Source organism: Monodelphis domestica, chromosome 6 (assembly GCF_027887165.1).
Source record: "Monodelphis domestica isolate mMonDom1 chromosome 6, mMonDom1.pri, whole genome shotgun sequence".
Taxonomy (NCBI): domain Eukaryota; kingdom Metazoa; phylum Chordata; class Mammalia; order Didelphimorphia; family Didelphidae; genus Monodelphis; species Monodelphis domestica.
Window position 1 is genome coordinate 267,862,096 of NC_077232.1, and position 12,447 is coordinate 267,874,542.

Sequence of the window (12,447 nt, forward strand, 5' to 3'; positions counted from 1 at the left end):
CATTGCTGGTGGAGTTGTGAATTGATCCAGCCATTCTGGAGGGCAATTTGGAACTATTCCCAAAGGATGCTAAAAGACTGTCTACCTTTTGACCCAGCCATAGCACTGCTGGGCTTGTACCCCAAAGAGATAATAAGGAAAAAGACATGTACAAGAATATTCATAGCTGCGCTTTGTGGTGGCCAGAAATTGGAAAACGAGGGGATGCCCATCAATTGGGGAATGGCTGAACAAATTGTGGCATATGTTGGTGATGGAATACTATTGTGCTGAAAGGAATAATAAAATGGAGGAATTCCATGGAGACTGGAACAACCTCCAGGAAGTGATGCAGAGCGAGAGGAGCAGAACCAGGAGAACATTGTACACAGAGACAAACACACTGTGGTACAATCGAACGTAATGGACTTCTCCATTAGTGTCAATGCAATGTCCCTGAACAATCTGCAGGGATCCAGGAGAAAAAACACTATCCACAAGCAGAGGATAAACTGTGGGAATAAAAACATGGAGGAAAGGCAACTGCTTGACTACAGGGGTGGAGGGGATATGATTGGGGATGCAGACTCTAAATGAACATCCTAGTGCAAATACCAACAACACGGAAATGGGTTCGGATCAAGGACACATGTGACACCCAGTGGAATTACGTGTCGGCTATGGGAAGGGTGGCGGGAGAGGAGGGAGGAAAAGAAAATGATTTTTGTATCCAATGAATAATGTTTGAAAATGACCAAATAAAATAATGTTTAAAAGTAAAAAAAAAATGCTCCAAATAACAAATAATCAGAGAAATACAAATTAAAGCAACACTCAGATTCTATCTTATACTTAATAGATTAGTAAAAACAATAATGAAGGAAAATGACAAATGTTGGAGGGATTGTAGAAAAATAAATATATTCATATATTGTTGATTTTTTTTTTAAACCCTTTCCTTCCGTCTTGGAGTCAATACTGTGTATTGGCTCCAAGGCAGAAGAGTGGTAAGGGCTAGGCAATGGGGGTCAAGTGACTTGCCCAGGGTCACACAACTAGGAAGTGTCTGAGGCCAGATTTGAACCTAGGACCTCCCGTCTCTAGGCCTAGCTCTCAACACACTGAGCTACCCAGCTGCCCCCTATTGTTGATTTTGATTATAAATTAGTGCAGCCTTTCTGGAAAGCAATTTGGAACTATGTCTCAAAAGCCACTAAACTATGCATATCCTTAGCCCTAGAGATATCACTTCTACATCTATACTTAAAGAAGTTAAAGAAGTAAGAAGCCTTTTCCCAAAATATGTACAATAATAATTACATCAGGCTCTTCTTGTAGTGGCAAAGCACAAAAAGCTAAGGGAATACCCATCAAATGGGGAATGCCTGAACAAATTATAGATTATATGCTATAAGAAATGATGAAAGGGATAGCTTTAGAGAAACTAGAAAAGATTTATATGAAATGATACTGAGTAAAGTGAGCAGAACAAGAAGAACTATTTATACAAAATAAGAATAACAATAAAAAGAAAAAAGCTTTGAAAAACTTATGTATCCTGACCCAATGTAATAACTGACTATAGTTCTATAAGTACTGATGAAAAAACATGCAACACACTTCCTGGCACAGATTCAAGAAGCAAAATGAGATATGATTTTTGTTGACAAGGTCAGCATGGGAATTGGTTTTTATAGTAAGAGTTTGCTTTTTTAGTCCTTCCCCATTGAGGGGCTCAATGATACCACATAGCAGCTCACCCCACCCCGCCCCACCCCAAGTAAGAAGAGTACAGAAGGAAGATCAGAAGAAATCTGTATTTAGCAGGATAGTTTTGAAAGCTACATATTGATTTTATTAGGTACTTAAAAAGAAAAACACAAGCAAGTTTCATGTAAAAGATTTGGTTTCATAAGCTCTTCCATTCTACAATGTTCTCAAATTCAAAGAACTTCCTTTTAAAATCAACTTACCTTTTTAATAGCTTGACCTGAGGCTTTCTTTATGATAAAGCTTTCAGATACTCCAACAATTGCTGCTACTTTTTGTTCTGCTGAACTGAGGTGGTTAAGCTATATTGTAAAAAGGAGAATAAATGAAAAATTCATGGTGAAGTTTTTTTCTCAAAAGTAATTCATTATTATCTCTTCTAGTATGTCTAACCATATTAAAGAACTACAAGATAAGGCATACATTTTATTTAGGAGAGGATTTATTTCTAATATACTGAATTTTTTCTATTTCTGGGTTTTGAATTGAGCCTCAAATTCATCCCTTGACTTCTGTATTCATTCCTTTTTCTCTCAGAATTTCAAGGAAAGTTCCACCTGGAGTTTCTCCTATTATAGGGTAAAAGAAAGAAAGGTGAGATTATGAGTTTTATCTTTCCTGATAAATATAAACCAGCTTAGGCCAGATGTATGTGCTAGTCAGAGTCCTTGAATATCTATGGGGATAAGTGAAGAATGTCAAACATAATCAGATGAGACCTAATCCCAGACATCGAGCATATAATTGTCCACCATCACTTAAGGAAGCAGGGAAGGCCAGAGATTATGATAGGCCACCTCTTTCTTGGCTATTCACCAATTACAGATATCTTGGGATGTCTAGTAGATGGTTGAATAAAGGACTTTCAAAAAGGTCTATGCAGGGGAACTTCCTGGTCTTTGATCACTGAGAATGACTACTAACCAATTAATTTATTGGTTACTGCCAGACTAAGCAATAAATTGATTTTCTTACCCAGGAGCCAGTCTCTTAGAATTTTAAATCATTACAAGAGCTATATTTTCTGTATTATTATAATGAAACTTTTTGGGAATACAATTTATTTTAAGTCTTGACCTTCTGTCTTATTATCAATTCTAAAACAGAAGAGTAGGAATGGCTAAGCAACTGGGTTTAAGTGATTTGCCCAGGGTTACTTAGCTAGGAAGTATCTGAGGCCAGATTTGAACTTGGGTCCTCCCAATTCCAGTTGGTGGGACTATTTAAAGATAAAAATAACATTACTAATATTGCATTTCCAACTACCTACTAGCCATCTCAAATTGGACCGTTCTATAGAAATTTTAAACTAACATGCCCCAAACTAAAGTAATTATATTTCCAAAAAATATAAATAAAAACCTTCCCCCATTCTGACTTCACTAATTATTGTCAAGGCCACCACCATTTGCCCAGTCACTTAGGCTTGCAACCAAAGTGTCATTCCTAATTCAACAAATTGAAAAGTCCTGTTGATTTCACCTTCACATCATTTCTACACAATTCCACTTTTCCTCTGACACTGACTCATGCTTGTGCAGCCAGCCACTCCTCATTTAACAGCCTACTGATTGGTCTACCTGTCTCAAACTTCTCCCCATTCCAGGTCCTCCTCCATTAAGTTATCAAAATGATTGTCCTATAGTTCCCTATGATTTTCAGGATCAAATATAAAATATAAAATCCTCAGTTACAGTTTTTAAAGTCCTTCACAATCTAGCAATGTCCTCCTTGCAGTTCCTTCCACAAAACTCTTCATCTCTAGACCATGAATTTTCACTGGCTAACCTTGTCCCTATAATTCCCTCCTTCCCTCCCTTCTGGCTTATGTTGTGACTCAACTAAAATCACACCTTTGGCAAGAAACCTTTCCTGGTACAGTATTTCTTAATGATAGTGCCTTCCTTCCTTCTGAGATCTATCTCCAATTTATACTGTCTATAGCTTGTCTGTACACAGTTGACAAGTATAATGCTTCCCTGTAAAACTCCTTGAGGGAAAGGACTATTTTTCCTTTCATTGTATTTCCAGTATTTAGGATAGGTTTTGGCTTAATAAATGCACGTTGATGACCTGAATTCATTATTGATATTGCATTTGTTCTTGTCTTTGTCATTGTCAGTATTCGTCCCTGTCACAGGCTCTTTTCCCATTCCCAGTTTCTCCTCTTAATTATGAAGTCTGTAATGGCTGCCATCTGTGAGAACACCTTGTCCAGTCTGTTATCAAAGTTGTTGATGTCCTTGCCCAAGATTATTTTAAGTTCCTTTCTAATTGTAGTATAAAAATGCCAGACCATCATGACAGATCCATAGATCACTGGAAAAGTTGTTCACAAAGTTGACATCTCCAGTTTAATTTGATCCCAATACTTTGTGATGTTCATGGATGCCCCAATGAAATCATTAAATATGGTTGTAATTGTCCCAAAGATGGAGTAGTACCAGTGAGCGAGCAGTGCTAACACCAGGGTAAGTCCAAATTATCTTTTGGTACATACTTCTTCTTATGTCTAACCCTTGTTCAGTTATTTGTTCAAGCCTCCCCTCACAGGAAAGTGCCAGTTTGAATCTCTGTTTGTGTGCTTAAGATGGCTGCCTCTCTTCCCAGTCTTTCAACTGTCAGTTGACTGTTGATAATGGAGTCTTGTTCTTTGTCCAGCTTTGTCCAGAGGGGAGATTGATCCTCCCCTCTCTTCTCCTTGGGGAAAACAGCACAAATTGCCCTCCAGAGGGACAAAATATGTCTCCTCAGAGATCAGGTTTGAGATATGGAGGTTAAGGACTGGAGGAGGAGGTCTTAGAGAAATGACCTACTGCCTCCCTTCTTGATCTTAGCTGTTGCTGAGAGGCAGGCTAACTCTCCTGTCTCTGGATTCTCTCAATATCCCCATTGCCACTCTTCCCTTTGAGACCCAAGTTACTTCTCAGTTCTGGTCTAGTTCTCTTCCTTGGGGGGAAAGGTATGATCTTCCCCAAATCTTCAGTCCCTTTTTTTTTGATGTTAGAAAGCAGGTAGACCTGATCAAATGGGATAACACTTTATTCTTGGGGACACACAATGCAGGGAGAATGAGGGTGTTGGATGAAGAAAGTGGGAGATAGGAATCCCTATGACAACAACTGATCTCCCCAAATGCTGAGGGGTTCAGGCTGTCTGCCTGACTCTCCTTTTGGTCAGTTGTTGAATTTGTCCTTCCTCCTAAGCTAATCTGGCTAAGAGGTGAAGTCCAGGACAATTTTGGGGATAGAGAGAAATCTTTTAGTAGATGGCTTTCTATAAAGTCCCAATCTACTTTTGTCTTCAGCTGGAACCAGAGAGATTTAGAAAGTAGTCAATGTCCAGAGGGATCCTCTGTCTCAGAGGTCCTCTCTCAGACCCTCCACTCCAGGAGAACTCACAGGAAGAAGTGATCTGGAAGTTTCAACTTCCCCCAACTCCTCTGTTCCTTCTAGAATCTTGAGTCTTCATTGCCCTTCCCCCACTTGGGTTGTTCTTTTGCAAGTTGGATCTGACTTTTTCTCTTACATTGTGAACTTTAAATTACTCTACTCTACTTAGATCTTACTTTATGGTGAAGACAAAGTTGTAATCTCCTGATTGAACAATGAAGGTACTTGGCTCTTACTTTATAGTGAAGCTAGATCTTTAAGCTAAGTCTATTTTTAGATCTTAATACAAAAAAAGTGTCAAGTAACTATAAAGGTTAAATTAATCACAAAAAGGTTAAGTAACTCAAAAGAAATAATCTAATCAAAGAAGATGAGAACTAAAGAATGGGCAGTCCTGGAGGAAAGCCTCTGATGTGATAGACGTGAAAATTTAGAGGAGGGGACACAAGAGTAAAAGGTCTATATATTTGGCTCACTTCCTTTCTCCGGTACCTTTGGCAGCAGAGAGGTGGAGAGGTGGCTGGTGGCAGCGTGCTGGGCCTTTCAGCATCTTGGCATGGCTACAGATATTGTCCGGTTCAGTGGTGAGTTTCTGGTTGAGTTTTTCCTCCTTTACTTTCCAAACTTTATCCTCTTAGAAGCCTCAAATCTCCTTCAGAGACCTAGCGGCGGAGATCTTGAACTCCCCCTGGCACAGGCCAACTGGGAGAAATCCTATATCCTCTTCCCTCATTCTCCTTAACTCCTTCCCTCTATATTAATTAAAATTACTATAAATTTCCAGACTGACTTGGATATTTTATTTGGGATTTTCCCCTGGCGACAAATTAATTTAGATTTTAAGTCACAACCCTAAAATTATCTTTACAACATATTGTATATGTCATTACTGAGGTCAAGGAATTACAGGAAGCAAAAACAGGCCATTAGAATAAGCATATATTTTGTTGGAAGGTCTTCTATTGTTTCCTTAATTGCATTTAATTTTACCTTTTGGTTTTAGATGTATCTTCCATATTAAAAAAATTCTTCTTAAAAAAAAAAAGAATAAGCATATGTTTTTGTGCTTCTTTTAAAAATAACGAAAACTCTATTGATAATTTGCCCAAGCACTGCAGTGTCTAAAATTGATTTCCTGGGATTAGAAGGTTATAACCAGGATCATAACTTGTATATAGTCATTCCCAAAACAGTCAACTGTCATGACATATTGAACTATATTTTGTCACAAACAGAAAATTAAACCTTTGGCTATCTTAATGTTACTTGATTAGGTCAATATTTAATCTCAAATAACATCCCTGAATTTACTTTATCATTAAGTTAGGCTGGTTCATAGAAGCCTATCTGGAACTGTGGGAAGACTGAAAGAATTCAGTTCCCAGAAAATAAAGGCTTTTTCTTTATAGCATAAAGGATATAAGTTCCATAGCTCAAGATTAAAGTTCAAGGGGCAGCTAGGTAGTTCAATGGATTGAGAACCAGACTTAGAGACGGGAGGTCCTGGGTTCAAATCTGACCTCAAGTAATTCCTAGTACGATGACCCTGGGTAGGGTACCCTCTCCCTTTCCCATTGCCTAACCCATACATAAAAAAGAATAAGATTCAAGTCAAATACAATGTACAGAATACCCATAGCATGACAGCTGGCCCTCTCCTGGCCTCCCAAGAACTTCCAAGAATGGCAGTCTGCAGGTGCCCAATCTCTGGTCTGAGAGGAAGCTTTATTCACCTTGCCACATCCTTAGTGCAGCCTTACCTGGGCTAATCTCCACATTCCCAAACTGTTTTATTGCCTGGGCCTTGGTTATGTGGTAGGACAGAGGTTGAACAAGCTGAATTACATTATGAGACCTACAGGCTTCACCTAATCTAGGGGAATGATTATAAATTTTATCCTCTTCAAAGAACTCTGCTTTTGATAAGTTCTAAACCATGAGATGCAAGTCTTTTATTAGTTTCTTAATGTTCAAATAAATATACTGGAGGCATTATTTATTTGTCAGTAATTAGAATACACAAGATCCAAGTTCTAAACGACATTCAAAATTTGAAATATAAATAGAGGAACCATTTATAGTTTATGAAGAATAGATTTTGTTTTCTGAGGAGCTTAAATAATAAAATTTCTTTGAAATTTGTTCTTACCTGTCTGAGATATAGCATCCAATCTGGCCTACACTGAGAAACCATATCATATGGAGTTGTTAGATAGATTAGATGAAGGTAGCTTTCAAGTACAAGTCCTTCAAGACCTTTCTTTAAGTCTTTGTAAAGAATTCCACAGTAAGCCAAGTCCAAAGTTCCTAAAAAGAAAGATACTGTAAATGTTTTTATTTTTCATAATCCCAACAGAAAAAAATGTAACAAATTTTAGTTTTATGCATATTTAAATATATAATCAAATTTCACCTGAGCAATCAATCCACTTAAGCAATCTAAAGATTTTAATGCTTTATAAAAGTTGATGAGAATGACTCCCCCCACCCCAAATTCCAGAAGATTTAGAAATTGTTGACTCTTATATCCCTGATTCTCAATTCATAATATGGTGCCAAAAGTGAACCACTTTGATCACTGAGTGCTAGGAAATGCTCTCAGATACATCATATAGTACCCTAACCCTGGAATTCTACAGAATATAGCTTTAAAATGAATATTTTAAAACAAATCTGAGCTCTTGCCTTACATCACCATCTACCCACTGGACCTGAGTGTCCTCTAGGTATCTCAAACTCAATGTATCCAAAAGAGAATTTATTTACCTTCCAAAACCCACCCCTTTAAGTCAACCAGGATAAACTCTGAGTCATCCTCAAATCTTTCTTCTTCAATCCCATATCCAACCAATTGCCAAATTTTATTGATTCCACCTCTATAATATCACATATTCTTTCCTAAAGCTGGGTGGCACAATGATTAGAGTGCTGGATCTGGTGTCAAGAAGAACTGAGGTTAAATCTGATCTCAGTCTATACTATAACTCTGGGCAAACCAGTTAATTTCTGCTTGCCTCAGTTTTCTCATTTATGAAATGGAGCTACTAATAACAGCTGCCTTCCAGGGCTGCTGGAAGGAGCAAAAGATACAATTGTAAAGCACTGACAACACAATAAATGTTAGCTGTTATTATTATTCTCCCCACTTGTATAGCCAACTACCACCCTAGTGTGTGATTTCTTCATCATTTCTTGCTTGGTCTATTATGACGACAGCCTCGATTGTTGTCTCTGTACCTAAGACCCTTCCCTTCCCATTTACCCTCCATACAACCACCAAACTGATAGTCATTAAGCCCAGACATGTGTTACTCCCCTGACTCTAGTGCCCTAGGAGAAAAGATATCATAGCATATAACATGCCTTTGAAGCTCCTCACAATCTGAATCTAACTTCCTTTTCCAAAGGTAATATTATTCTCTCTACCTCCCAGTCACTCTAAATTTCACAAATTGCTCTAATTGTGGTTTACTGTGGCATTCCGTGTCTCACCCCCATATCTTTGCACAGGCCCGTACCTTGTTTTCCATTCAGAAGAATATAAGTTGCTTGAAGGCAAGGACGGTTTTATTTTTGTCTTTGTAATTTCAATGCCTAGCACAGGGCATGACATATATTAGGCTCTTAATAAATGCTTGCTAAATTGAAACTTAAAAAAAAATGAGGCTATGTCTAATGCTACTTAAAAGATTATAAACGGAATACTTCTACTATTTTTCTCATTTTTATTATGTTTACTATTTTTCTAAATACAATCTACTTAAAAGGAACTAGGTTACTTACACTTAGGTATTTTTAATTCCATTGGGTAGTTAAAATTTATTATTGAGAAAAGCATGGATAATCACATTTTTTTGAGGAAATCTTCAACTGACTCAATTTTTATTTTTTTAAAATATTAAGAAAATAGTGTGTAGAGAAGAGAAATGGTAGGTACTAACATCTAAAATAATTACTGCTTTCTTTTTTAACTGGTCACAGTAAAATGAGAAACAAAAAGAAAAAATTTTGCATGCTTTTATGGTAGGAGCAACATCTACTAAGATCCCTGTCAAGCAGGACCTGAGTCTACATGCCACAGGGCTATGTCCTCGCCTAGAAGCACAGAGCTAGAGCAGGTATCTGGGGCCACATTTGAACTCAGGTTCTCCTGACTCCAGGCTTGGTGCTCTATTGTGTACTTACCTAGCTGCCCTGAAGCATACTATTTTTCACTTTATTTTCTTTGTGGGGATTAAAAAAAATGATCTATGTCTTCTTCATGATGAATGACAAATATAAAAGTTTTGAATGATAGCATATGTATAATCTATATCAAATTGTTTACTGGCTCAGGGAGGAGGGAGAGGAGGAAAGGAAGGAAGGGAGGGAATTTGGAACTCAAAATTTTTAAAAACAAATGCTAAAAACTGTTTTTACATGTAATTTGGAAAAAAATAAAATATTTAAAAAAAGAAATGTTTTTCTACGAACAAGAGTCATTCCCCAATAGATAAATGGTCAAAGTATATGAAAAGTCAGTTTTTTTAGGAAGATATTCAAGGTATCACTAACCATATAAACAAATGCTCCAAATCACTAATAAAAAGAAATGCAAATTAAAGGAACACTGAGTTGCTATCTCATATCTAGTAGATTAGTAAAAATGACAATTAAGGATAATAGCAAGGCTGTTGAAAAATAGGCATATTCACACATTCTTGGAAGACGTATAATTTGGTCCAGAACTTCTAACAAGTAATTTGGAATACTAAAGCCACTAAACTATGCATTTTCTTTTTCTCAGCCTATCCCACTACTAGGTCTAGACTTAAAAGGTCCAGAGAGAGAGAGGGAGAGAGAGAGGGAGAGAGAGAAAACCACAAAACCAAAAAATATTTATGCAAGTTTTTGGTAGTAGCAAGGAGCTCAAAAATAAGATGCTACCCATCTTCTGGGGAGTGAATAAACAAATTACGTACATGAATATAATAATGCACCATGAAAATGATTAAAATAGTACGAACAAAGTTGGAGAGTTTTAATAAATGATGCAAAATGAAGTGCTCAAACTAGAAGATAAATACAGGAACAGAAACAATAGAATGAAAACAACTTCAAGAGACTTTAGATTCTCTGATCAATGTTAAGAAAAACTATGATGCCAGAGGACCAAAAATTATGTATATTACCCATGTAGGTAGATGGACAAGGGGATTGACTCAAAATCCAGAATAAGACATACATATTTTGACAAGGTGAATGAAGGAATTTTGTTTTACTATTATATGTTTGTTATGAGGGTTTTTCTTCCTCCTTCCCTCACTCTATCCACCCCACCCCCTTGACATTTAGGAGAGAAAGAAGTGGAGAGAATAAGTGCTTGTTAAATGGAAATATTTTCATTTAATAATAAAAAACAACAAAAAAAACCAAAAAAAAACCCAAAAAACAAAAAAGCATTTTGATGTGAAATCTTAGTAAACAGAAAATCATTCCAGCAGTTTCCTCACACCTTAAAAGGATTTTCAAAGAAATAAAAAGAATTGGAACACAGTATACTAGTAAAATACAGTAAGAGTCCCAAGACTCTTGACAGGTTTTCATTAGACTCTTGACAGGCTTTCATTAACCACTACCTTGTATAAAATATTTATTTATATTTATTTTCTTTTCAATATACATTAGTAACTATACAAAATATAAAAAATAATTGCAATGAGCTTTGAAACATTTTTTTAAAAGTTTTACTTCCTTTAAAAATAACAATTTTTAATAATTTGTGATAGTTAAAAAATGAATAGCCTGTCCTATAAGCAAGAGTAATAATTCTATGGAAACACCTAGAAAATTAACAAATTAAATTTGTAAATGGATATTAGTAATATAATTCATTCAAGTTCCTTACCTTTTAAAGATGCTTGCCCTAATTTTGTGATATGTATATCACACTGGGACTCTTCTGCATTCTTAGAAATATTTTTTTTTTGTAGGAGTCCTTTTTCTATTAGGTTTTCCAGTGCTTTCCTAGATATTTCCCAAAGGCTTTTTTCTTTGGATAAACTCTTTTGCTGAATGCCAAAAAATGTACCACACATAAAATGATATATATCTTCAAGATTCTTTGCTATCTGAAAAATATTTGGAAATTAACCATTTTGCTTCCATTAATATACAAAGGCAGAATATATATTATTCATTACCATGACGGATAGCTACAAGCAATTTAAATAAGAAACTTGCATATGTCATAGGTGAAGATGTTTAAAAATATTAAACAAACCAAAATTAAAATGGCCTGCTAAAGGGAAATAACATGGTCTAGTACATTAAAGGTGAAACTTTTAGAGACTATGTGCCCAAATCGCAATCTTCATGCTGCCATGTGAGCTGCCCCCTTACCCCAGACAGGGGAGGGAAGAAGCACTGTCATTGGGCTGCTGGGCAGAGGAGCTGGCCATGTAAGAACTGTCCTCAGGCACATGTGGAGAAGGGGAAGGGAGCAGCCCCTTGAGGCATGTGTGCCACAGGTTTGCCAACACAGGTCTGCTCTTGGAGTGAGGAAGACCCATTTCATACTGACAGTAAGGCCGTGGGCAAGTCATTTAATTTCTGTTTTTGTCAACCCTCTAAGATTATAAATTCGTTTAGTTGTCAAATTGCATTAATGGAGAGAACTTCCATAGCAGGAAACTCCCCAAAACAACAAAATAAAACAATATCTCAAATCCTTTTCAATTGATATGAACAATTCTAAAAAACAAAACAAAACAAAAAAACCCCTGCTCATTAGTAAGGACCACATGAAAGGCTATTAAATTAATATTAAGAGAAATGTAAATCGAAGTGCACCAGGCTTCACCTCATAGCTAGCACACTGACAAAAGATGGAAAAATGCTGGAGGGGTTGTGGGAGGAGAAGCAGTGAAGTGAACTGGTCTACCTATTGAGGAAATATTTTGGAATTGTGTTAAAAAAATGACAAAAACATCCTTACAATGGTATGGGTTGTTGTGAAAACCAAATGAGATAAAAATTGTAAATCACATAGCAAAGTGCTTGGTACACAGGAAGAACTATATAAATATTAGTTAGAGATATTATTATTAAAAATGTATATATAAAATATATACAAAATAATTTTTTTTTGCAGGGGAAGGTATTTGGAGTAGGGGAAAGAAAGGGTTAATGAATACTTTATGCATAAGGCAGCACTTGAACTGAACTTTGAAGGATGCCAGGGATTCTAAAAGGCAGAAACAAGAAGGGAATGCATTCTAAGAGAGGAGAACAATCTATGCAAAGGAGATAGGAAACAGTGTTATGA

At 36.5% G+C, this 12,447-nt stretch overlaps 1 protein-coding gene and 1 long non-coding RNA gene across 11 annotated transcripts in view; one reads left to right on the plus strand and one right to left on the minus strand.

The window, feature by feature from the left end:
* The window catches only part of HELQ (helicase, POLQ like), a 147,334-nt gene that overhangs the window by 98,981 nt on the left and 35,906 nt on the right, over positions 1-12,447 (minus strand). For 9 of the 10 annotated variants that reach the window (XR_008913009.1, XR_008913010.1, XR_008913008.1 and 6 more), the window contains 3 exons: positions 11,029-11,251; positions 7,291-7,448; positions 1,953-2,051 (listed from right to left, as the gene is read on the minus strand). Coding sequence is in view for 2 of the 10 variants with exons in the window: in XM_056803203.1 (XP_056659181.1) it covers positions 1,953-2,051; positions 7,291-7,448; positions 11,029-11,251 (480 nt within the window). In the remaining 8 variants the exon portion in view is untranslated. Of the gene's footprint in view, positions 1-1,952; positions 2,052-7,290; positions 7,449-8,659; positions 8,736-11,028; positions 11,252-12,447 lie in introns of those variants that run through there. The other variant, XR_008913014.1, reaches the window with a different exon arrangement.
* LOC130455110 (uncharacterized) overlaps positions 4,556-12,447 on the plus strand; it is a 28,299-nt gene continuing 20,407 nt past the window's right edge. The window contains exons 1-2 of the long non-coding RNA XR_008913016.1: positions 4,556-5,362; positions 5,643-5,725. This is a non-coding gene — a long non-coding RNA (uncharacterized LOC130455110). The remainder of the gene's footprint in view (positions 5,363-5,642; positions 5,726-12,447) is intronic.